The sequence below is a fragment of the Dermacentor silvarum genome, chromosome 8 (assembly GCF_013339745.2).
Source record: "Dermacentor silvarum isolate Dsil-2018 chromosome 8, BIME_Dsil_1.4, whole genome shotgun sequence".
Lineage (NCBI taxonomy): Eukaryota > Metazoa > Arthropoda > Arachnida > Ixodida > Ixodidae > Dermacentor > Dermacentor silvarum.
Genome location: NC_051161.1, coordinates 14,100,632 through 14,126,088, shown reverse-complemented (window position 1 = coordinate 14,126,088; position 25,457 = coordinate 14,100,632). Strand labels below are relative to the sequence as shown.

Here is a 25,457-nt window from a genome sequence, read left to right as displayed (position 1 = left end):
TCTTCAGTCATCATTGGGAAAAGCTTTGACATCGCAGTCATATCTAACGCCATGGAGGGCACTGAGGACGACTGTATCCATGAGTGTGCTACCGAACCGTGGTAACAACGACAGTAGTGAGGATTAAAGATGGGCACCAGCTATGTGGTGTGCTTGCGTGAACAAATATACAGGGTGTCCCAGCTATCATGCACCAAGATTTAAAAATATGAAAATGCCTCATAGCTGGAAGGAACCAAGGTAATGTTGTTTGCCGCTGCTTGGAGATACTCAGGTTATAATTAGTCTTAATTAATCAACTTCTCAAATATTAAAATTAGATGAAAAATGTTAATGAGAAAATTGTAGAGCAGCATGAAAAACTACCGATACAGCTTTCTGTTGCTCAATACGTGCTACATAAAAGTGTTTTACCGAGCATGAGAGAAGCCTGCGAATACATGCAAAGCGCCTCGAGTGGCCAGTCGCATGGCAATTTAGCGTGTATTTGCGGGCTTCTTTCACGCTAAGAAAAACACTTTTATGTAGCACGCATCGAGCAACAGAAAGCTGTATAGGTAGTTTTTTTCATGTTGCTCTACAATTTTCTCATTGACACTTTTCATCTAATTATAATATTTGAGAATTTGATTAATAAATTGAGACTAATTATGTAATTAGGCAGAATGAAAAATAAACCTGAGTATCTCAAGCAGCAGCAAACAACATTACCTTGGTTCTCTCCATCTACGTGGCATTTTCATATTTTTAAATCTTGGTGCATGATAGTTGGGACACCCTGTATACATTAACAAAAACAACAGTGGTCGCTCTTTTTGCAAAAACGAAACCAAGGGTATTACACACGACCAGAAAAATAAGACCGCAATGGCCCACCCCCGTGTAAGGGCCGCACCCCTTCAAGATTGAGAAAATAAAGTGCGGCTCTTACACGAGTATATGCGGTATGTTGCATGTCAGGAAAGCACCTTGCATCTAAAGGTTAGGTTAGTGGTGAGGTTAGTGCACAATACATTCAAAAAACTAAACACAGTAAAAAATTGGAGGATGCTTAAGCTTCGGCTTTAAGAGTGGAACACTGTGTTGTTATCGGGGCCCGTTCGCATAGCATTTTATTTCTGCGTAGGCTTCACTGCAACCCACAACGTGGGAAAGCCAGCTTACAAAGACCAAGCTTGCACCGATTTCCTTAAAGTCGGCTTCACTTTTAAACACAAATGCATTGCTGGGAAGACATTTTTACAGGGGCAATATAAGGCATCTTAAATCAAGATGTGAAGGCCCTAGGACCTTTTTTAATTATTTTATTAATTGTTTGCTGTTGCCCCGAGGCAGGCACGTGTCCAAAATTTGGAGGACGCTTTAGCATTCAAAGATCCCTGAATGCTTGTCAGGCTTCCCGGCAGATGCAGCTTTCTTTTTTTTATCACCTTTACCTCAGCGCGCTGCTACCGTTTTATGCTGCCGTGGAGGCGAGCGCCATCTGGATGAGGTTTTCGCAAGTAACCTACCCAAGCGCGCCGCTGTTATGGTACGAATGCTGGAAAAGGGGTTTGTGTTTGAGTTTCCTCGTAAAAGAATTATGTTTTCTCGTACATTCAAATTACATGTCTGCAGGTTGTAGTTTAAGTCGTACTTTACAATTTTTCTGACGGATTTTACTTTGAGAAATTTAATTTTTGTTCACTAACGCCTTGCGCCACGTGGAGGGCCTGAATGGTCGGGGTGGTTTAGGGTGAATTTCTCCGCCACAGACGCCAATGCCTACGCTGACGTCGGATTTTCTGCGACACGGGCCATTAACGCTATCGCGTTAAAGGAACGGCAAACGGGGCTTCCTAATGCATCCATGCAAAACATAGAAAAAAGCCAAGCACTACGTACAATTCACATGGGGACTAAACTATTGCATTGCCAAGTTTTCCATTATGAAACTCTAGGGCGCAGGCCCTAGAGTTTGTTTTGGTTGTGAGGAATCGTGCAATCGATCAGTCAGTTGCCCGGTGCTCTTTCTTCCATCAGGGCATGCTCTGCTGCGTGGTGCAGCGAGTGACTTCTCCTGGCTAGGCCACTACGGTGGAACCCAGGAGCTGAGTAATGACAGCCTGCTCAACAGCCCTGGTGAGCCACCACGGCAGACCATTGCCGAAGGGGCCACGCCTCTTGCCGCTCGAGAAAGCGTGGTGCGCCTCCAGTTGGCCATGCGTGAAGACGACTACACTCAACTTGAGGAGATCAGGTACTTGTCACAAGGTGCATTTTTACCATTGCAGCAATCTGCACTGGTCTGATTATGCTGCTAGATAAGAAGACATGCTTCAAAAGAACCTGTTATGTGTATTTTTTTTTTCATATTTTTTGTGCTCAATTTCCTTTAATAAGCCACCGTGGGTATGCCAGAAGCAGAATAAATTGTAATGCTCCAAGTGAGGCATAATTTTTCCGCATTACTTCGAACCACTTTTACGTGTGGTGATTAAGACTTGAGGTCCTCTTCGATGTCAGTTTTGTGTGATTGTAAGCAGGGTTAGTTTTCATGAGAAGTTTAATAAAATGAGAAAAAAAAGAATGTTATTACGCAAGTAAGTGAATGTCTACAAGCTTCGTGGTTAATATTCCTGTAAATGGATCACTTGATGCTTAGAGGATAAGAAAGTGATGCACATTACATGTTCAACTTCTTTTGTAGACGTTGAAATCTGTCTGTTTTGTAGACAGTGAAATGAAAGGGTGGACCAACAAACAATTTTGTGGTACCTGTTTTTATAGCACAATGGAAAGCATCACAGGTGTAATGCGATGACGTGGGATCGTTCCTCACCTGCAGCCAGTTGTTTTTTCATGTATTTTCGTTTTCCATTAATTTATCATTTCTTTAATTGAATTAGTAAGTACAAGTAATTTTTCCTATATTGTCCTTGGTGTCTTTGTTTGTTGGCTTCTTATGATATGATTAATAAAAATCGGGCCCCTTAGTACCCTTTCTCCTTGTAAATAATGTGTTATAAATGTGTTAGAATTATTTATGAGGATGGCTTGGTGGGCTAGTTGGCAAAGCATCTTAAAGGGATACAGACACAAAATCTGAAAATTTTATGAAAATGCTGAAAATGAATCCTCAGTGTGCGATTACACCGAAAAGAAGTAGTCACTTAGCTCATTTTTGAGCCCATGGCTTTATTTTTCGCGTTTTTGTGAGCACGCACCTCGCCGCCCGACCCGCGGAAGTTGGAAGGTGTGACGTCACGACACCCTCGTTGGATAGCCAGCCGGCCGGCCGCGGTCATTCGAAGCGCACCGATGCCGCCATCGCGAGCATGGATTCGAGTTCTGGTCAGTCTACCTGCGATGAGTACACGTCTGAAGATGAGGACCATTCCAACTTGGCAAGGAATATTACCACTTACGGTTACAAGCCTTCGGCGCCAAGCGACGAAGAAGAGCAGGTGGCCTTGGAAGTGCCGGTCAGGTTTTCACGAACCGTAGCGCGAAGATTTCGCCCTGCACCAGACACTTATGCAAGAATTATTGGTCATTTCCTGGTGTACATTTTTTGCAGTGGCGTAATCGTGTTCCTGCCAAAGATTTACACCAGCAGCGAAGTAAAATACACTTGGTTACTGCAATATTAGCTGTTTTGTCTGTTTGAGCTCTGCGCCACTAGGTGGCAGCACCATACAGGCCGCTCAGGTTTACGGTTCCGCCCGAACGCCCGCGTTTACCCGATTACCAGACAAGCTAAAGCTCTCTAATAGGCAGGTATCCAAAGTTTACGCACCTTCTTGTCTCTGGGAAACGTGTGCGACGGCGTGTCATGACCGACGATGCTGTTATAACAGCAATGTCTGGGAATTTTCTTCCGCCGCGACGAACGCATCAATACCGAGCGACGACCGCGGGAAGGCGCATGTAAGACGCACCACCTGCGTGGAGCACCGACGGGGATAATGTTTCAGACGGACCACGTGCGAAGATTGCCGAAAGGGGTGAAACAAACGCTGCAAGGGACCGACACCCCCGGAAACCCTGGCACGCCTGTGGCCGACCTTGGCCGCGGGTGGGTGTTATGATGTCAAATTTCAGCTTCTGCCGGCGGCCGCTTGGAGGCAAGGTGCAACAGAAAATCGCACAAAAAAAAGAAAGGTGTTTCTCATTCTTTTTTGCAAAGCAGCTTGTTGTATTCGTCATTTTCAACAGTTTAACTTTTGTTCCAACGTAAAAAACCACCAGCCAACTTTTGTGTCCATAGCCCTTTAAAGGGGTAACAGTGCACACAGACGGGGACAGAGTGAAGAACAACAGGGCAAAGCGCTCGCTGTGTCCTGTTGTTCTTTACTCTGTCCTAGTCTGTGTGCGCTGTTACCCCTTCAAAAAGTATTATTTGGGAAAAATGCAAAAAGGTTAAAAAAAAGTGCAATACCATATATTTCACGCTACCAAACCAGGTAGCTTTCTTCTGAAGCAGCACTGAAGGCTCATTTTATGGCAGGAAAGCAAGCTGGGAAGAGTCACTTTCAAACGAGGATATGATAAGCATTTTTGGAATGGCCAACAGCACAAAATCGATCATTTCCAGTGCTTTCATGGGCAGAACTAAGCATTTCATAGGATAAATATGGTGCTTTTTCGCCAACGACACATTTTGAGCTAGTTTTTTTGCCAGCAGGTGTGCCATGATATGTAGATTATAAAAATAACAGAAATGACCCATGTTCCCCTTAAGTTGATCTCATTATGCACATGACCAGTAAGTACCCATGTGTTGCATGTTAGTGACACATAATTGCATTGTTTTGCACAATGGAGGTTCTTCCTGGGCACATGGAATGTCAATGGCCAGGCATGTGGCAGTGTGACTCTGCGCGATTGGCTGTCAGCAGCCGATCCCGAGCCTCCGCAGCTCTACGCCGTGGGCTTCCAGGAGCTCGACCTTAGCAAGGAAGCTCTGCTGTTCACCGACAGCCCCCGCGAGGAGGAGTGGCTCAGGGCTGTTGCCCTTGGTCTCCACTCAGGTTAGCCTGTTTTCTCAAGGCTTTATCATTGGAAAGCCCAGCTAGTTTTCATAAGGGCTTAGTCGGCTTAAGGCTACAGCGTCATGATGGGAAGACCGAGGTCTTGTGTTGAAAGCTTAACAGATTAAATCCCGCAAGGGTACATCTCTGCCTTTGAGGAAAGCCTGCATGTTGCTTTTGAATTGTACGAGATCATTGTACGACAGATTTCACATCTGTAACATTCCCATCGTAGTTGAGCTGTATCATTACGATGTCATGGCTGCATGTGATGCATGAAAATGCTACCACTTGTGTCCGTAGCCGTAGTTGTGGCTATGGTGCTTTGCTGTCGAGCACATTTATGATTGTCGCAGCCATGTTTCAATGGGCAGTGGCATGCAGAATCATATATGCTCAGAGTTAATGAGCCCAAGTGGTCACAACTTACCAAGAATGCTCCACAGTGGTACTCGTCATAGTCTGAGTGTTGCGAAGCAGCAGAACCATAGTAACAAGATTGTTATTATTATTAGTCTTGGCACATGCGCTGAACCTGCCTGGTAGTTGGTTGGCATAGCTGTAATAAATATAGTTCTGGTGTGGGCCTCTCTGCCTCTGCCCATTCTGCCCAAGGTACCTCAGTAACTTCACAATCCATACTGAAAACAGTGCAGAAAATAGATAGAGAGCGAGAAGATGTATATTTTGGCTGTTTTCAGTGTGGATTGTAACCAACTAGCCTAGGTCAACAGCTTGGTATAATTTAAAGGTGTACTGACGTGACATTTCCAACTTGTGATTTTTTGCATTAGGTGAGGATCCAAATCCTCTAAACCATGCAAAAAACACTGGCTGGTTTTAGGGCACCCTAAATAATTTACTATAAAATCACTGTTGCTGGTCTAGGCAGTTCGTATCTATTGAAAATATTAATGAGCACAAAATGAAGACAAAGACCGAGGTAGAAACATAGAGAAAAGGCATGCCTAGCATCGGGCGGCCGTCGTAAGGCGCCAGCGGCCTGCCAGCGATGTACTGGCGAACAGCGCCGTGAACAGCAGCTGTCAGAGCACTGGCATGTTAAGCAGACGGCGGGACAAAGACGCTCGGTGCTTTTAGTGATTTCGCACTGCTGGTTTTAAGGGCGGATGTACCGCATTTTCATGTGTCTGCTTTTGAGAAAGGCCGTCACTTGTACGGGGCAGACCACATTCTTGGCATCAGGTAGTATATAAAGCAGAAAACGAGTGCGAATTGCGATGCAACTGCACCACGCAAATGGAGCTCACCGCAGCAAGCTAAGACGTGGAACTCCAGCAGTTATATTCCAGATGTTATTTTGCTGTGTGCGTTAACATTGTCGCGTATTTAATCATGTAAATAGGCGAAGAACACAAAAATTATGGACAGAAAAAAAAAAAAAGGAGACGCACGTCTCCCTTTTTCTGTTTCTTGAGCTGCTTCGCCGATCGCACATGTGGCAGTAAGTTCCCGTTCTCTGTCCGTTGTAGTTCTTTTATCTTTGCAATGCTTCCCCATTCTTAATGTCTTATAAACTAGCCCAATCTTCAGTCACGACCCATTTTACACAGCTTAGCTCGACGGGAACCGTCGGTGGCGGCGAGTGTGAACACGCCGCTGCGTTTGCGGCAAACAGTTATGTGCCAAACGCAACCAGAGTTGGGAAGCACTAGGGAAGAAAATATACCTTAAAAGGAAGACTGGTACACTGATAAGACGACAAAATGACTACAAATCTGAGTGTTCGCCTTCGGTGCCCAAGCTCCGGAGCCATTACACTGCGGAGGCGAAGACAGGCAAGTGGGACACGAAGCTCTTGTATATGAACGGCTCTTTTATTAATGTTAGAACAACTAGACCATAGCAAATCAGCGTCGGAAATGTACAGTGCTCAGTGATTGAAGTGCTGGCCGCGCGCGGCTGCCGCCGTTTTTTTTTTTCTTTTTTTGTTTGTTTCGCGCCACAGGTGAGCACCGTGGGACCAAATGCAGTCATCGTGCGTTACAAAGGTTTTTGCTTTCACTCTACACCACAATACGTCAGTTTGGTGTCCCCAGCACTTACAGTCAGTGCAAAAGCGCTGGTGACCATGCGTTTCAAGTATCGTGTTTCAATTGCTGAGCAATGTGCGCACTGTTGTCTACAGACCGCACATATACAGATTTTCCGCCTGAAAAACGCGATGCTGCGATGAACAACAATTGAATTGAGTGGCCTAACCAGCTTCAGTCATGTTTCACGGCAGCGCCTGCTGCACGCGGGCCGGCCGCCACATGCCATTACATTCGCGGCGCCAACACATCAAGGCACCACCAGTCCAAATTCATCCCATGCCCAGTGCCTATTGCTACACGACGTCAATAAATTTTGCTGTGTCATGATGGCACGATGTTGATAAGCCCAGGTCTGGCATTTCGAGACCAACTTTAGTATCAAATTAAAATGTCTTAAATAAGTGTTTTCTAACTTACATACTTGCCAAGTGGGTTTCTTTTGCATGTGAGAAGCATGTAGTAAAGTTTCTACGTCTTCACAAACGAGTCGGTGCTTGCTTAAATATTGTTGCGATACAATAGACGCTTAAAAGGCCTGCTGAGCAAGAGACCGGTGCAAGGGAAGACGAAGATGGTCATCTGGGCTTGGCACAAGCTGGTTTCCATCTTTGTCCCTGGTTGTGTTGCTCTTGTAAATACATCGTAATTAGTCTCTTTTGTCTTTGTCTCTCCACATGTAACAATATGTTAAAATCAATCACTCAGTCAGTCGTCACACTTGATGATGATGATGCTAAGTGAGACCGTGTGCCTTTCTCTGCCCCTTGATGCAGGGTGCCGGTACCGGCTGGTGAAGTTGGTGCGTCTAGTGGGCATGATGCTGGTGCTATTTGTGGAGGAGCGTCTGGCATCCCATGTGCAGGAAGTGGAGGCCCATTGGGTCGGCACAGGTATCCTTGGCAAGATGGGCAACAAGGGTGCCGTGGCCATCCGCCTGCGGCTGCACGCTTCGGCCCTGTGCTTCGTCTGTTGCCACCTGGCTGCCCACCAGGACGAGTGCCAGCGCCGCAACCAGGACTACCAGGACGTCTGCGCACGCCTTTCCTTTGGCCCCACTGACAGGGTGCTCTCGGACCACGAGTGAGTCGTATTGTGTGAATACATTCTGAAAAAGCCCCACTTACTGCCAAAATAGGCTACAGTAGAACTGAAAGCAGTGCCATAGTTTGAAATGGTTCATTATTTGGCCATTCTACCAAAAGACAAAGATATGGACAGGAAATGCACCACAGTCTGTTTCTTCTTTCTTCGGTTTGTCTTTTGATGTGCTCATGATAATCAGTGTTGAAAATTCTGGATCGTTTACTTGCCTCAACTTACCTATGAAGGCCTCACGCACCATCAGCAGGTCTTGTATAACTTTCTTATATCTAAGTATCTAAGATTTAAGTATTGTTATTATTTACTATAGTTTTACCAAAAAAGTCTTACTACAGTTAAACCTGCTTATAACGAACCTCCATATAATGAATTCCTGGATATAACGAAGTTTTTCTATTCCCCGCCGTTACTCCATTGAAGCACATGTATTTGAGACCTCTACGTAACGAAGTGGCAGCGGGAGACGCCCTCGATATAACGAATTTTCCCCTCCGACAACCTAGAGATTTCGCCCCAAATTTTGTCATTTTTGCACGAGCAGCAACCGGAAGCACCTTCTCCGCCGTGACGGAATGCGAAGCGAGCGCACGTGTGCATGTGTGCGTGCGTGCGTTTGCGAGGCGGGCCTGCATCTGGTGATCTTGCGCCGCGGGCGTGACCTTTCCCCCTCCCTTCATTCAAACCTGATCCTGCCGCTTGCTGCAGCTGGCCTAGCCCGCCAAGCCGGCACTCTCTCCTTTTCCAGTTAATGTTGCCGACGCTCTGGTACATGCTGTGACACATCACACTCGATGAGCGCGGACACGCGCTGTCAAACACTAGCGGCGTGTGGATGCGCCGCTGGAGAAGCGAGAGAAGTGACCTTCATGCTGTTGTCTATTGCTTCAACGCAAACTGAGCGCCGAGAACACACAGCACGCACAAAGCTACGAGCCGCCGACGCACCTACACTACTAGACTCTGCCCCAACGCAGATCTCTTTCGAGATACAGGCCCGCGCGACCGCGCGCCGCCGCGCAGTACGCAGTTGATGCCAGAGTACAGTACAACGCCGCCCCTGCTATCCCTCCCCCGTCGCCCCTCGCCGGTGCCTCGAGCGCAACGGAAGAAGGCGCACTTCCTCCCTGCTTTTCTTGTGCGCGCGAGATGTAGACGCGGTCGTCGGCTCCCCTCGCACGATTTCACTCGCACATACAGCATACGGCGCGCGGCGACTGCGTTATCGCCCTTGGACTTTATACGGAACATCTATGTGCCAAAACTGATTTTAGGGCCACAACGCGTCATAGACACCATCTTTATATAGCAAGTACGGATCTCAAGGGTCATACGTTTGCTGGCGGAAACCGCAAAATACGTCATAATTGTCACCCCTGGCACTTTGGGCGGCCAGTGCCATCGTCAAGCAACCAAGCCAAGACACATGAAAAGTCAAAATGGCCGCTCGGGCCGGCGCGGGGTGGCAGTTCGCAACGTATGATGCCGGAATGGTCCCACAGTTGCGACGCAACTGCGGGGTTACCAATGCATTGGGTTCTATGGGAGCTGTGCCGGGACCGGCCGAAAACGACGTAACAGCCGGGAAAACGCAGCCCCCGGGAACGTAACAGCGGGGTTCTACTGTAACACTATACGACGCTACGACGCCATCGTGATGCTCGCTCTTCGTTTCCAATGCCTCACGCTTGTGCGAAACGACACGCGTCCACGCATCCGGTACTGGGTGTGACATTCCAAGGATGAGTGCTTCGACGAAAACGGAAAACGGGTGCGCATTGCAATTGAGGGCGAGTTAGAATCGAGTAAATACGGTAAGCGTTTCTTTTTCGAATTTTCGTGCCGAACCTGCATATAACGAAATCCTCTTTATAACGAAGTTTTTCGGGAATTTGTCAATTTCGTTATATCCAGGTTTAACTATTAATATTTTACCTATCATTGCATTTTCCAAAAAAGAAGTGTGGAATCAAGTATCTGTTCTGGGCCCTCTTTTGTTTTTGCTCTTCATAAGTGACATTGCTATACTATGCGGGAAAGCAGTAGCTTTGCAACATTGAAAGCGGTTAAGTTCATATTGCACAGGGATAATTTATTTTTACTTGTTGCAGCAGGCACCTGGTTTGTTTTTTACTGCATTCTTTAGGCTTGCAAAGCTATGGTTGTCAAGTCAGGGAGCAAGCAGAAGTCTCCTCATACTTGATTATTGCATTTGATCGGATTTTCTGTGCAAGCAAGGTGGTCTATTGTGCGTTCGACTTGCACTGGAGCCTCCACATGTTTTGTTCAGTTCCTGTGCTGTACTGTACAGTAATGTCGAGTGTTGCACAATATTGTGCTGTAATAAATAACGAACCTTGCACATTCAGTGTTCAAAATTTAAGAGATTAGACAGCTAGTCAAGCTTCGGTTGAAGGTCTGTCTGAAGTCAACTACATGCTCTTCTTTTAGTGAAATCCCTAGATGATGGTAAGGATTGCTCATAATAATTTGTGCATATGCTGTCGACACACTGATGGCTAAAAGCAACCCATGGTGGGGAAAATAAAGTTGCATTTCATATTAGTCTGACACAGTTATCAAATTAACACACTCATGAGCATCTACCGTTGTTTGAGACATCGTTATAACAGCCTATACGTCGGATCGGAAAATATACAAACCGAGAGAAGATTATGTGCCTTCACTGCTGCTGTCATTTAAGAATTATGTTGTTGAGTCGACCAAAGCATAAATTTTCGTCCTTTTATTCAATGAATATGTGCTAGGAGCATTAGAGGCTAGTTTCGACGATACCCCCTGTCGAAGTTTATTTTTTCAGACTGCCCAATCTGCCAAAAACTGTGAAATCTGACAAATAGTTAAAGTTGAGTAGTCATTCCGGACTGTACATGATGTTGCTAGGAGAAAAATTCCAACAGAAATGTATAACGACGCGTAGAAAACCTGTCAATCAAATTGATCGGTAATTATAGGCACAGTAACAAAAGAGTTAAAGCACTTTTGGAGTATTGACAGCTTTTCACTATGCCTACAGCGTCAGAATAAGTAACTGATTTAAAAAGCAGTGACAGAACATTAGAGAGTTCTATCTTCCGTAAACATATTACTGTTTACAGAATACTACTCGGTTATTGGAGCCGTGGACGGCAGTAGCAGCACTGGTAGAGACATCTTGTCATGCTTTGTCCAAGCATTAGAAATCTTAGTTTTTTTACATGAAGGTGCTCACAAAAAAAACACAGAGAGCTAGCTGTATGCTAACCATTATGTTGTTGCCCACTTTTTACACCAGCAGTTAAGTGGATCATGGATGGTCTTCGCAATAATTGCTCTCCACTCTTTGAGAGGGCCAATTAATGCCTTACGATTCCATGCCTTGTGTTCTCGGTAGATTTTATTAGAGGTGGGTGAATATTCAAAGTTTCAAATATGAATCGAATATTAGACACTAACTAGTTGTATTCGTATTTTCGAATATGAATAGAATATTAGACACTAACTAGTTGTATTCGTATTCGAAAATGACCTATTCAGCGTTTTTGAATATCAAAACTAACCAAATATTTTGCAATAACTGACGTTTAAAGTCGGGTAACTCTTCTCCATCTGCTAAACAAAGTATCCTCTGCTAAACAAAGCCTGTAATTTAATGTTCTTGCAGTTTAGTCATGTAGCATGCAGTTTATCTATTACGCTACAAGCAGTGATGTTGTTCTCAAAATGTGCCCTTTTGCATCTTTCTATGGCTCACAAGTCCTTCAGCAGCTTTTTCTTTTCTTTTTCCACAACCTCTGAATTTTTTTTTCTTCAGCAACCATTTATTTAGCCTTTTTGGGAAGCTGGTTATGCAGCAGCCATTCATTCTTGGAAAGCTTGTTTGCAATAAAGTTCTGAAAATATTGACAGGCTATTCGTGCAGTTCTTTTATTGAAAATTAGTGCTCGTGTGTTTAAAGTTAATCCTAATTGTATGGAATAATTGGCTGTCTTTTTTCACCAGTCAGTACAAGCGTTATTCCGAATCATACTGAAATAAATATTCCATATATTAATTTGTGTATTTGGGCTGGACTATTTAATATTTGACTCTTACTATTCATATTCGATTAATTTTTTTTAAATTTGGTATTTGCCTGCCTCTAGTTTTTATTTAATTGTTCATTCAGATACTGCTAACCCCAGCAATAAAGGTTTTGACAGAATGGTACAATGTGAACATTATATTTGTCTTCTGCATATTAATCTTCAACCCCACTCTTGTACTTTCTTGGTTAAGGTCCTCAATCATTTGTTGTAATTCATCCCCAGTGTTGCTGAACAAAACAGTGCCAAGAGAAGGGAAGCGGAGTCGAGGACGGCAGAAAACTAGGTGGGGTGATGAAATTAGGAAATTTGCAGGTGGAAATTGGAATCAGCTAGCACAGGACAGGGGTAATTGGAGATCGCAGGGAGAGGCCTTGGTTCTGCAGTGGACATAAAAATAGGCTGCTGCTACTGATGGTGATGAGGGTACAGAACTACATGAGAATGAGAAAATATTTAAGTAGGACTTATGACAGAAAACATATCAACAATTTAGGGATACATACATGTTCAGCTAGAAAAACAATCACTTGATGCAAAAAATATGCATCACAAGTACCTCATAGCTCTAGGGGACTCAGGAATTTCTCCAACTCGGTTTGTTAGACTATATTAGCCTCAAGTTCATTCCATCTGGTAACTGTTAGAGAAAAAAGGGAGTATTTAAAAGTATTATTTTAGTAATTAAATGAAGCTAATGTAAATGGGCGTCAGCACATTTACATTAGCATACCCATGAGAAAATTTAGCATAATTAATTGTTTGGCTGTTCAGTAGACCTCTCACTACTTTGAACATGAAATTCAAATAGCGCACTCCATTTCTTTTTGAAAGTTGCTTCGAGTTAGCTTTCACCAGTACAAAAGAAAGGACAGACTGTTGGGCTAATTGGTATGGCATTATGTACACTTCAGCGTGTGAGGATTGAGGTATGCGCCGGCACCATTGCGCGGGCTTTACCTGTTCTGCTATCCCTGCTCCTTCCTAGCGGTCCCACCCGCAACCGGTTTCAGCGGCTTCAGGGGTTTCAACGGTGGCGCTTCGCTCGCGATGGTTTGTGGTGGAGGTGGGGCACTGACGTCACGATGCGGCCGTGTTCGGCCCCGGGACCAGCGCGGGGTACGCACATGCTTTCCTCACGTCCGCTGACATCTTCATGACTAGGACTTAAGCTTGCACACAGTGCCTTTGCCCGTGTGGGGAGCACGTACTTGTGCTGATCCTTTCCTGACACTAAGACGAAGAGCGGTGCCTAGGTGCTCGCGTGAGGTCGTACCACGCCGAGCCGCACTTGCCGAAGACCAAAGCCGAAGGAGATTGCCCGAGGTCTCACGAGTTGGTCCATTGGTTATCGCCAGAGCAAGTAGCATAGCCGCAGGGACTTTTCCTAACGGCGTGTCCCAGCTTGAGCCTGTGCTCTCTCAGCAACATGCTATAGGCACCCGTGTCTGTATTTTCGCCCTTGGTGCAGGACCCCTTTGATTCCCCGCCGCCCGGGCGCTGGTGCCCGGGCGGCGGGGAATCAAAGGGGTCCTGCACCGTTCTGTACAATAAACGGTATCCGTTAACTCAGGGCAATACTGTGTTCTTGCGTGCATCGCTCGGTAGCCCCTTGCGGCCTGAGCTCATGCGGTGTGGTGCTGGAGGCGACGGCTGACGCGGCCCCGTGGCTCGCTAAGCTCGAACCCGCAGTGGTCGGTACTCCTGTGAGACCCTAAGACCCCACAAGCACAAACCACACATTGTGGTTTGCACTGGTTGTAACACAGTTGTTATTTAGTGCTGTGTCCCGTATTTTCTGTCTACGTCCATGTGTGGTTTGCACTGAAGTGTACATTTCGCCAGTAGAAAAATCAATGGCCTTCCATAGCTATTGAACCCTATTTTGTACTTTAATTTGTTTGCATTAATGCCTGTAAAAGGATCCCAAACAATGTCGCATAATCAAGAATTGGTAAAATAAATATGTTATGTGCAAGAACTTTGTTATTACTTGAAGCATCACAAAGAGAACGTTTCAGGGAATAAAATTTAAATATTGCCTTATTGCACATGTGAACAATATGCTGATCCCATCTGAGATCGTCACAAATACAGAATCCGAGGTAGTACTTAAAATCACTAACACATATTCACTCGTTAAGGAAAAGATAGTTTTTTTTTATTATTCGTCGTTGACATAATTACACATTTCTGATACTAATTGACACATATGCCATTGCTTGCAGTAATAGATTAATTTATCTACTCCTGATTAGGTATTTTGCTGATCATGTACAGATTTTTTTTTTTATAATGCAATTGTCAGCATATAATCTGATAGGGACCTTTATATTGTCAACGATATCATTAATGTCGAGCAGGAACAATAACGGTTAAACACTGTGCCTTAAAATTGTGCTGCCTAGTGCAGCTGCTTATGGGAATATCCCCAGTTAGCCGGTATTCCGTAAACTGCAATACATTACAGACAGCCGAAAATTTTCTCTTGCAAATTCTTTCTCCATGAAGCGAGATCAGACTAACTTGAAAAGTACGGGGCACTTTACATTGCAATTGAGCTCGATTTGGATAAAATTTATTGATCCCAACTGGCTCCCTTCCACTGCTTTGCAAAGGAGCCAATCACCATCAAGAAATTTGAGCCCTATCGGGCTTCATTGTGGTCGGAAGTGCCCCATGTGACTGAGGCATCAAAGTTGTTTTTACCATTTAGATTTTGTGATTGCAAGTACCAAAGGTGAGCTTAGATCAAAACGGTTGCCTGTGGCACCACAGTGTATTAATGCTAGTTACATGAGCCACGCAAAGCTCGCAGCAGTAAATCCTAAAAAAAGCTTGCACACTTTAGATTGACTATTGGATAGTGAACTCAGTGGCTTTTGCAATAGCAATATTAGAGCTCTTATGGGAGGACAGCAACCTCTTGACTCGTGTTACTGTTTGCTCATTGTGAACACGGTGTGCACAGGCAGATCTTCTGGCTCGGTGACCTTAACTACCGGTTGGCAGACCTCGAACATGACCGAGTGAAAACCATGGTGGAGCAAGGCCTTCTGGAGAAGCTCTTGGAACACGACCAGGTGTGCAGGCATGATTATTTGTGTGCAGCGGCTTCAATGTGTGTATAATGCCGTTAGAAAATATAAGAAAATGGGCATATGAATGAAACAGACTGCTTTACAATGGCAACTTCCCCAAGATTTCTTAGCATTACTTGTAATCCAGTAATCTTGATGTGTACAGTACAGCTTATCTAAAGAATGCTACCTTTGCCATCTATTTCGCAGATACTTGACCCAATGTAATTTCATGTCATTTGAGTTTGGCAGCTTGGAAACTGGCAGGAACCAGTGGCTGGAAGTAAATGGATGTACAGTTAAACCTGGATATAACAAAATTGACAAATTCCTGAAAAACTTCGTTATAAAGAGGATTTCGTTATATGCAGGTTTGGCACGAAAATTCAAAAAATAACCACTTACTGTATTTACTTGATTCTAACGTGCCCTCGATTGTAACGCGCACCCATTTTCCGTTTTCGTCGAAGCACTCATCCTTGGAATGTCACACCAGGTACTGGATGCGTGGACGCGTGTCGTTTCGCACAAGCGCGAGGCGTCGGAAACGAAGAGCGAGCGACACGATGGCGTCGTATCGTCGTATAGTGTCACCTAGTGTCAGGTTAGTGAAGTGAAGCGCAGAGACTTGCGCAGTAACCAAAGAGTGGCGCTGCCAGCGCGTAAAAAAAAAAATTTCTTTGGCAACATCAACTGGAAAAGGAGTGCCGGCTTGGCGAGCTAGGCCAGCTGCAGTAAGCGGCGGGATCAGGTTTGAATGAAGGGAGGGGGAAAGATCACGCCTGCGGCGGCAAGATCGCTGGGCCGAAGGATGCAGGCCCGCCTCGCGCATGCTCACATGCACGCACACGTGCGCTCGCTCTCCTCTCGCAGTCGCCGTGAATTCGAGCGCGCCAAGCGCGCCGCCGCCGCTTCGCATTCTGTCGCGGCGGAGAAGGTGCTTCCGGTTGCTGCTCGTGCAAAAATGACAAAATTCGGGGCGAAATCTCTAGGTTGTAGATGGGGGAAATTCATTATTTCGAGGGGGTCTCCCGCTGCCATTTTATTACGTAGAGGTCTCAAATACATGTGCTTCTATGGAGTAACGGCGGGGAATAGAAAAACTTTGGTATATCCAGTAATTCGTTATATGGAGGTTCGTCATAAGCAGGTTTAACTGTACTATGTTTTGCAGGTTGGGGGCCATTGCATTATTATTGACTGGTCATTTGTAACCCCTCCTGCATGCAATGTGGTAAACTCTGCAAGGCAACCATCTCAGGCAATTATTGTGTTCACTGAACGGTATCATGTTTGAGATTGCTTCAAGAGGTAAATGATGACTTTCTCGTAATGATGAGAAAGCCAGCTGTAAGGCCTTCAAGAAATCGCAGGTAATCATCTTGGCTGTGCATTATGTATCATTGCATCCAGGTTGATACTCTGTACTACTGCATAAGGCACAAATAAGTCACTTAGTGGAATCAACCATTGAGTGCCAGTAATAGTACCAACCAAACACCATTAATAATGTCTCATGGTTGGTACTGTGTGCTGCTGCACAGAGCACCATTAAGTCAGCAAGTTAGCTGGTCATCGAGTGCCAATACCAACCAGCGAGTATCATACTTGTTGAATTTTGATTTGTACCATACACTGCTGCATAGAGCAGCGCCAAATGTAGTGAGCATAGACAACCATTCAGTGTCAATAATGGCACCATCCAATGAGTACCAACACAATGCAGTAGCGCTGAGAGGTGCTTAATGCTCCTGCATTGATTACTACTTGTGCAATAAAGCTTGTATCAGGAAGTTCAGACAGCTTTGTAGCTTTCTAGTGGTTTGCACACTACGAGTTGGATTATCTTTTCTTTGTGTCATTGCACTTCCCCAGTTGCGACAACAGCAGCAGCAGGGCAAGGCCTTTGGAGGCTACACAGAGGGACCAATCACATTTCGGCCAACGTACAAGTACGCGCCTGGCACCCAGCTCTGGGACACTAGCGAGAAGCAGCGTGCACCAGCGTGGTGTGATCGCATCCTCTGGAAGGTATGCCACGCATGCTGCAACTGGCTCCACTGCTATACAGTCGAACCTTGTTATAGCAAAGTCACATTCAACCCAAAAGTACCTTCATTATAGGCATACTGGTTGTTTCAGCGAACACTTTCAAAATTTTTTAAAGGTTGCCTGTGGCAGATAGCACAATTCTAGTTCATCAACTGATCTGCTCGAAGAGGTAGAGGTTACTTGCAAAAAAAATTGAAATGCATAATCAACTAATTAACAAAAGGTCACTAATTTTAAACAAATTATCTTATAGCCCATATTGCAATTTACAAGTTCTAGTCGTAGAGTTCGCGAGGCGGAACTCCACGACTTGGAACGAATTCGCAAGGCGGAACTTGGAACGAATTCTCAGGATGACACCAGTTTCGAGATATTAATTTACATTGACGTTCCAGTTACTTTTGTGCTTCAATGCATGAAACAACGTTTTATTAAGAAAGTAACTGGAACGCCAAGGCATTCCGCAAAGTTCGGAAATTAATATCTCAAAATTGGTGTCATCCTGACAATTCTTTCCAAGTGTATCCGCCTTGCTAACTCCATGACTAGAATTTGTAAATTGCAATATGGGCCATAAGGTAATTAGTTAAAAACTTATTACCTAGTGCATTTTTGTTAATTAGTCGATTATCGATTTCAATTTTTTGTGCAAGTTAATGTCTGCCTCTTCGAGTAGACCAGTTCATGAACTAGAATTGTGTTATCTGCCACAGGCAACCTTTAAAAAAATTTGAATGTGTTTGCTGAAACACCTTGTATATCTGCTACATAATGATATTAAACTTATGTGAATATGAATTGTTTGGTTTAAAGTGACTAGTTTGAATAGCTGTGGTACTTGCATAAAATCTTGACACAAGTGCCAGATGTTAACAAATCTTAAAAAGTTTACTTGTCGAAAAGGAAACAGGATCATCTCAGAAGTTAGTTTATTTTCAAAGTGCTGTTATTCAGATATTTTCAGGCAATAATTCAAGTTCAACATTTCTTACAACTCCAGCAGCACAGAAGATTTGTTTGCAGGCTCTTGTTCACTATGGTATTTCAATTGACTTAAAATTTTGTCTTGTTTGAGGCTGCGGGTGCGTTTAGTGTTCGCCCGTCACATGCTGTCTAGATGCTCTGAAGCACAGCCTTGACTACATGGCGTTGGCTGTTATGTTGTATTACGCAAATTCAGCTTGAGGCCTTCCGTCGACATGCGAGCTTAACCTGTCTTGTTCAATAAGCACACATATGAACTTCTTTGGAGCACTCGCCATTTTACAGTACTCAGCCTTGCAGTCTTCCTCAGACCCGATCACAAATGGGCGGCAAACTTCAGTTTACCGTCAGCTGCCGCCCCTGCCTTGGCTGTTAGGCTTAACCAGCGCTGTTTCGCTGGGTGTCGACCACCAATGTTACTGCTTAATGTTGCATTCAAAATTGATAATTTTTAAAGTAAAATCGGGGTGCGAGTTATGCGAATTTCTCTAACAACCTCTAACATTTTTTACACATTTAAGACAAACATGCACATGGCATATGGAATGCTGTGACCATAATCCTTGGCGAATGCGGCTGTGGGAACACCACAAATTCAAAAAACAATCTCGTGCTCTTCTCTTGGCTTTTTCTGGTGCTTCTTTTCTGAGTCGTGATGTCCACAGGGTGCTCCAGGTGGCGTCACCAGGGGTAAACGCTGTCGGTTCGTCGGTCAACGGGGCACAACAGCACCAACATGACGAAAACCGACTGTGTATTCAGAGAACGGAGGGGAGCTTGCCCATTGTGTGCCGCCAAACCCTTTATGAAACTTCTATTCAGTCATCTTCACGCAGACGGCAATTTGGGGCGGACAATGGAGGAGCCTTTATGCTGGCATGTGCACGCGACCAGTAGCTTTCGCTGCACTGCGTAGAGTTGGTGAGCGTATGTTCAAAGGGGGAGAGAGAGTGCGAGTGGGGAGGGTAGGGAAGGAGAGTGAGAAACAGCAGCGGTCGTGTTTCGTTCATCAAGCGCATGTAACTTTGCTTTGCTTTTTTAACGTTGCTTTTTTGGTTTTCTGCACCATTTCAAAAAATTCTTTCAGCTATATGTTCATAGTAGAATAGTACACATCAGCCACTATATGACTAATGTTTGAGCGAATGTTCAAAAATATTTAATATTTGCACTAGCCTAACTGATATTGACTGGAAAATGTTAGATTTACATTGTTATAATCTGAGGTGTATATCTTATAATTCATTATATCCATGTTCACTATATTGAGGTTTGACTGTACTATTAGTCAGATGCCATGAAGGCAACAGCTTCAGTATGGCAGTGTGCTGTCAACACTGTGCTGCTGCAGCCATTCTTGTTATTTGCAGCATGATATGGTAAAACTCATGGCCTAAAGTTTCCAATTAATTAAGTTGTCAGCTAAGCCTATGATGTGGTGACTTTAAGGCTCTACTAGGTGTATCTCACATGCAGCTTCAGCACATGTTGAAGACAGACAAACTTTTGTCTGTAAATCATCATTGTTTGAACCATCACTGCCAATCTAATTTGAAAAACTCTCCTGAAAGAAAGATACTCCTTGTTGTTCTCTTTTTTAGGATAACCGCATGTTCGCCCCCACAAGCTGGTTTTCTCTAATCTAAGATGTACATCTCTCAAAAATGTGCAATGCTGTAATTTCTGTGGCCAAAAACAGTCAAAGCACTAAATATCACTAAAGTGTTGAACTGTAAAGCACCCGTGGGAAAATAGGCACAAACTTTAAGTGCTGTGCACATAAATTGAATCAAAGATTAATTGCACTCATAAACCATATGTGAGAATGTGTTGGCCACAATAAATAGGCAATAAAGCATTATGTAAGTGTTAAAGAGAGTCAAAGCTGTAGTGTTCGGATAATTTGCATGTACAGTGACTGCTTTCTCTGTATTTTTTTCAGTTATTATTTGCCTTTTAAGTGAATGGCATGGTCTATATGCCACCTGCATTTTTGTCTACTTTTGGTATGTTTATTTGGTGTCACACTTTATCGGGGTGTACTATTGAGTACTGTGCTTCTTTGTGTATGCAAGCTATGCATTATGCTATGTTAGGTTTCAGTAATGTCATACTGCTGTGTAAAAAGGTACCCTGGACCTTTATCAAGTTGTCAAGAGTAGGTCTTAGTCCTGGAAGCCTTCCAGACTTGGAAAAAATATAGAATTGAGTTAAAATAGTTGTAATGTGTTTGGCAGCTTTGTTGGGGGCTTCCGGGTGATCTTCAAGAATGTTGCAGGGTCCCCACGTGAAGCAGCTGCGCTACAGTTCCCATGAGTCATTTACATTGAGCGACCACAAGCCGGTCAGTGCCTACTTTAAGGTGGGCGTAAAGGTCATCGACACTGCTCGCTACCGTACCATCTATGAAGAGATCATGAAGAAGCTGGACAAGCTGGAAAATGAATTCCTGCCCCAAGTGGCTGTGGACAGGCTTGAGGTGCGTGGCTCTGAATTTACCTTTGTTATTGAGATGTGGCTGATTGACGGTTGAGATTTCATGATCTTGTCATTTACTGTGTGCCTACATTATTATTTCTGTAAAATGTGCTACTCTGTTGCACTTAGCTAGCATCTTTTGGCCTTGTGTAATAGTATCAAGTTTTAAAATGTAATGGGAAATTGATTTAGTATGTGTATTTTGCAATGCTGATCTAACTTTGACATTTACCCGAAAGAAGAATGGCTACAGGTCTGAATAGTTTAAACCTTTGAGTGCTTTGTGTAAGTTATTTTCTGTTGTTTGCTGCTGGTCACGAAGTTTATCAAGGTAGCCTAATATAGTGTTGGCTGCCTTGTGAATGAGACATAGTATCAACAGTTGTTCCCTGCCACGTTTCGATTAAGGGAGTTCTGAAACAGAGCCCATTGAATTCTGCAGGTCCAGTTTGAAAAGCTGCACTTCATGGAAAGCCAAGTGCAAACCCTCACTGTTGCCAACACTGGTCAGGTAAGCTCACTGATTCTGCACAACACCAGGAAGTTTGGTTGGAAAGCATGTTCCTGTATTCCACACAGGTTCCAGTAGAGTTCTGCTTCCGCCCAAAGTTGGACAATGGCCGCTACTGCAAGGAGTGGCTGCGAGCCATTCCCGCATCGGGAGCCATCAAGCCAGGCATGGCTTCTGCTTGCTCTCTGCATAATATTTCTTGACTTACATGTCGATCTTTTGCTCCAAAGAAATATTCTCTAAAAGGCTGCCTTTGTTAACTTGCTACCTACACAAAACCACCTTACTTTTTTGCTGATGTTATCATCAGTGTGCAGGTGCTTGCTGAAGCTCTTGGCACCCAGAATCTGCAAGGGGCATACACGTGCCTGTGCCCACACACACACACGTACACACACACACACACACACACACAAAAAAAATGCGCTTAGTCTGGGAGGAAATTCAGTCCCTTTTTTTGTGGCTGCCACACCTGGAAACATAGCTGCTGTATAGTACATGAAATATATAGTACTATACAGGATGTCACAGCTAACATCGTCCAAGCTATTAAAAATGAAATATGCTACTTTGTATTATAAGATAGTGTTGTAATCACCTTCTGCAACTCAAAGTACTTTTTTATGTTCAAATAATTAATCAGTTAATAAAGCTCAATTTGCGGAATTCATAAACACAGATTTTATTGGCCTAGATTTTGGTGAAAAGTTGTAGATTGTCCTTGCAAGATTCAGATTTGACTGATAGTACCATGTGTCCTTTCGCATGGTATTTTATATTTGGACTATAAAGCAAACAAAAGCAAGAATGTATGCCATGTATGCTTGTTTGACATAGCTTTACTCTCACAGGTCACATATTGTAATCATGAAACAGTGCATTTAGTTTTGACTTCGACTGTCTCACCAAAGGAGCGAATGATAGACGTCAGTCACAGAAAGCCAGTGCACTTCGAGCCATGATATCATGTAGGAAGGTCAAGAGCCTACACATCTGAATTGAAGATGCAGATGATAATTAGCATGATTGTATAAGTGTGAAAGTAGGGTTTTCAATAGAACCATCAACCTTGCTAGTGACACTACAATCAGAGCACCCAGGCATCCTGGTGATCTAGGAAGTGTTGGAATGCAGCAAGACACCAGCATAATCAGGTGCCTGGCACTCCGAGTGGACCGCCAGGTCTGCAGAGAATCGGATTTGTTCATCTGCAGCAAATTTGAAGGCATGAAATATATAATGAATAACATATATAACAGAAACCTGGTAAGGTTCACAGACCAGCTTACTGTTTCTTTTAGCATCATATTAGGCAAGCAGTTCATGTCTTGTGCTAGGTGGCACGTTGTAGCATAATTGTCTTGTCAATCAGCATAACAGAATAAGTGGAGGGTGCAGAGGAGTGAAAATAGTGCTGTACTTTTCAGTCCCCTTCACTTATTTTGTTGTGCTGATCGTTGGGACAATTAAGCTATGGTTTACTATGAGCCCAGAGCTGTATGCTTTTGGGCACTTTGTGGTTGTCCAATATTTCAAGGCCACATATGTTGTTCGGTGGGACACAATTTATCTTCCCCATTTTTTTTTATTTTTTTTTTCCACAGGAGAGACATGCCAGGTGTCCCTAGAATTGTGTGTAGACAAGCGGACTGCATGGCAATTGAACAGTGCCTCAGACAGTCTTGAAGACATCCTGGTGCTTCATTTGGAGCGTGGAAAGGACATTTTTATATCCTTTCACATAATTACCTGTTGTTGCAAATATAAATTATGGCTGTAGAGTGAAAAATGGTTCTCGATTTCAGTTGTTTCGAACATGCACTTAACACAACTGTGTGCCACTAGGTTGTGTTGCTTGGGTGCAGCTATTTTAATAGCAGTTGGTATTTTCTTGAGTTGCTGTTTGCTGTTGCAGTTGCTATATACTGAGCTTTCTTACCCAAGTTGTCATCACCCTTTATGTTGATCTGATATTTCCATAGTCCTCTTGTGGGGACCTTGTGACAGGCTAGATGGTTTAGTGCAATAAGTGCAGATAATTTTAGTTCTGCTGAGAGCATAAGTGACACGCATTCTGGTGCAGCTTTGTCACTTTGTGCCTCAGCCAGCCTGCCTGCACTGCTCGCTGTGTTTGCACAAAAACCACATCACTCAGAGGCACGTGTTTTTTCTCCTTGACTGTCGTACTCACGTAACTGTGTCTGGAGAGTATGAGCCAAGCTGCTATGGGTGCTCCTTGGAAGCCTTGGCTCGTATACCTTGCCCTGTACGAGAGCTGGGCAGAGAACAGCTGCTCAAAGTGGTGAGTGAATGCTTGTTTATGGACAGTTTACGTGCTTCTTTGCTTCTGTTAATTCACACTTGCCATTAATTTTTGTCTCACTTTGATTCTGAAAGAAACTGGTAAGTACTTGTTCCCCAAGATGTGGTACAAAAATAACACATTATGAAACGCTACGTCTAAGTTATCCATCAAAATTTGCCTGTGCGTTATTTTCGCAAATCACTATACTTTGGTGGATACAGTATCCCAGATTATTCAATAGGCCTAACTTTATGTTTTGCACTTTGATGTCCTTGCAGGAGCAGAGCCCCTGTGAAGAGGGCCTCCTGGCAGTCCCTTTTGAGGTGCCCAAGGAGCTATGGCTCCTGGTTGACCACCTCCACAAGTACGGACTCACCCAGGTGAGCTTAGGCAAGAAGCTGCACATTGTTTTGGAGCGCAGCTGGCAAAGCTTTGCCACATTATTAACATAAACATTAACGGAATATAGTGACATCTACATTTTGATGAGATTGTCTTTGTCAGCTTGTTGCATCTGCAAGCACTGACCACAGATTGAGTGTAGAGTCCACAAGCATGTGGTGATTAATGCAATTATTTTTTACCGTCATCCTACCTATGAAGGTATAGGATAAACGCTAGCACGAAGTCACAAAATGTTAACTTTAATTCTGGGAAGCGCAGAAAATTGACACACATGGCACACTGAATGAGCAAGCACGCAGAGTAGCCAAAAGTAGTGGCAAACCCTTTACAAAATATCATGAGATGTCTCCATCACTTCGAACCACAGAGCGTTAAATCTGCCACCACTTTTGTTCACATGTTGTTCGAGTATAGTGCCATTAAAGTCAGCATCCGGGTTTCACAGCGTGAGACAGTAAAACACCTCACCAAAAAAAGGAAGTGTTGTTCAGGAGTTCACTCGACACACATCCCGCCTCTTCGAGAAACGAAATGTATATGTAAAGGTTGGTGTAGAAGTTGGTGTTGTAGCCAAAGACCAGTTGTTGATATTGTGTAACTGTTTATGCATGTTCATTTTGTCTTCTCTCCTAGGATGACCTTTTCCAGCAATCTGGTCTCAGCTGGGAACTGCACCTAATAAGAGATGCCCTTGACGCACGTCTTGATGGCCACCTACGTATCCTTATGTGTATAATAACTAACAGGGTTTTCCCAAAAGTGAATTTAGCAGGAAAGGCAGAAGAAATGATTAAAGAAACACTGCAGGCAAATATTGGAGTCAATCTATTGAGTGCTAGCTGCGTAAATAAGAACACCAACTACACATTGCTTTTAATCTGGGCAAGAATAATTGTAGAATTTTCCAGTATGGCATTCGTGGCACATCACTCTAATAGAGAAACAAAGTGTGTGCTGGGCTTCACCCTAACAATGACAGACGGTGCCACCGATTGGTTGTAGTACTACCAGGCACTGCTATTTGCATTCGGTGTCCTAGAGAGCAGCGCATTCCCACAAATAGTGCTGACAAAGTGGTGTGCAGAGGTCACAACCGGGAATTATTTTGTAGAAAATTTCAGCAGATATGGAAATTTAGTCATCTTTGAGCTCTAATATGCCACTGTAGCTAGGCTCAACATTTGCCGTTAGAATCCCTGTAAAGTAGTGTTTATGAGCCATTGCTTTTTCGTGGAACATCATTCAGTGAAACAACGAAGTTTCCCCAATTCGTTCACTTTTGTGCTTAATTAGTTAGTATGGGACTTAGTAAAGCACCCATGATACAGTAATCATTATTGGCTTTGGCGTATCAAAGTTTGTGTGCTGGAGTCAGCATTGTACTGTGTTT

At 43.9% G+C, this 25,457-nt stretch overlaps 1 protein-coding gene across 2 annotated transcripts in view; it reads left to right on the top strand.

Moving 5' to 3' along the window:
• The window catches only part of LOC119460645 (inositol polyphosphate 5-phosphatase OCRL-like), a 43,970-nt gene that overhangs the window by 8,033 nt on the left and 10,480 nt on the right, over window positions 1-25,457 (top strand). For both annotated transcript variants that reach the window (XM_037721682.2, XM_037721683.2), the window contains exons 7-18: window positions 2,023-2,239; window positions 4,807-5,012; window positions 7,843-8,149; window positions 15,224-15,335; window positions 17,208-17,363; window positions 20,647-20,847; window positions 21,289-21,357; window positions 21,426-21,522; window positions 22,962-23,086; window positions 23,549-23,659; window positions 23,941-24,042; window positions 24,701-24,785. In XM_037721682.2, coding sequence (XP_037577610.1) covers window positions 2,023-2,239; window positions 4,807-5,012; window positions 7,843-8,149; window positions 15,224-15,335; window positions 17,208-17,363; window positions 20,647-20,847; window positions 21,289-21,357; window positions 21,426-21,522; window positions 22,962-23,086; window positions 23,549-23,659; window positions 23,941-24,042; window positions 24,701-24,785 — 1,788 coding nt within the window. The remainder of the gene's footprint in view (window positions 1-2,022; window positions 2,240-4,806; window positions 5,013-7,842; window positions 8,150-15,223; window positions 15,336-17,207; window positions 17,364-20,646; window positions 20,848-21,288; window positions 21,358-21,425; window positions 21,523-22,961; window positions 23,087-23,548; window positions 23,660-23,940; window positions 24,043-24,700; window positions 24,786-25,457) is intronic.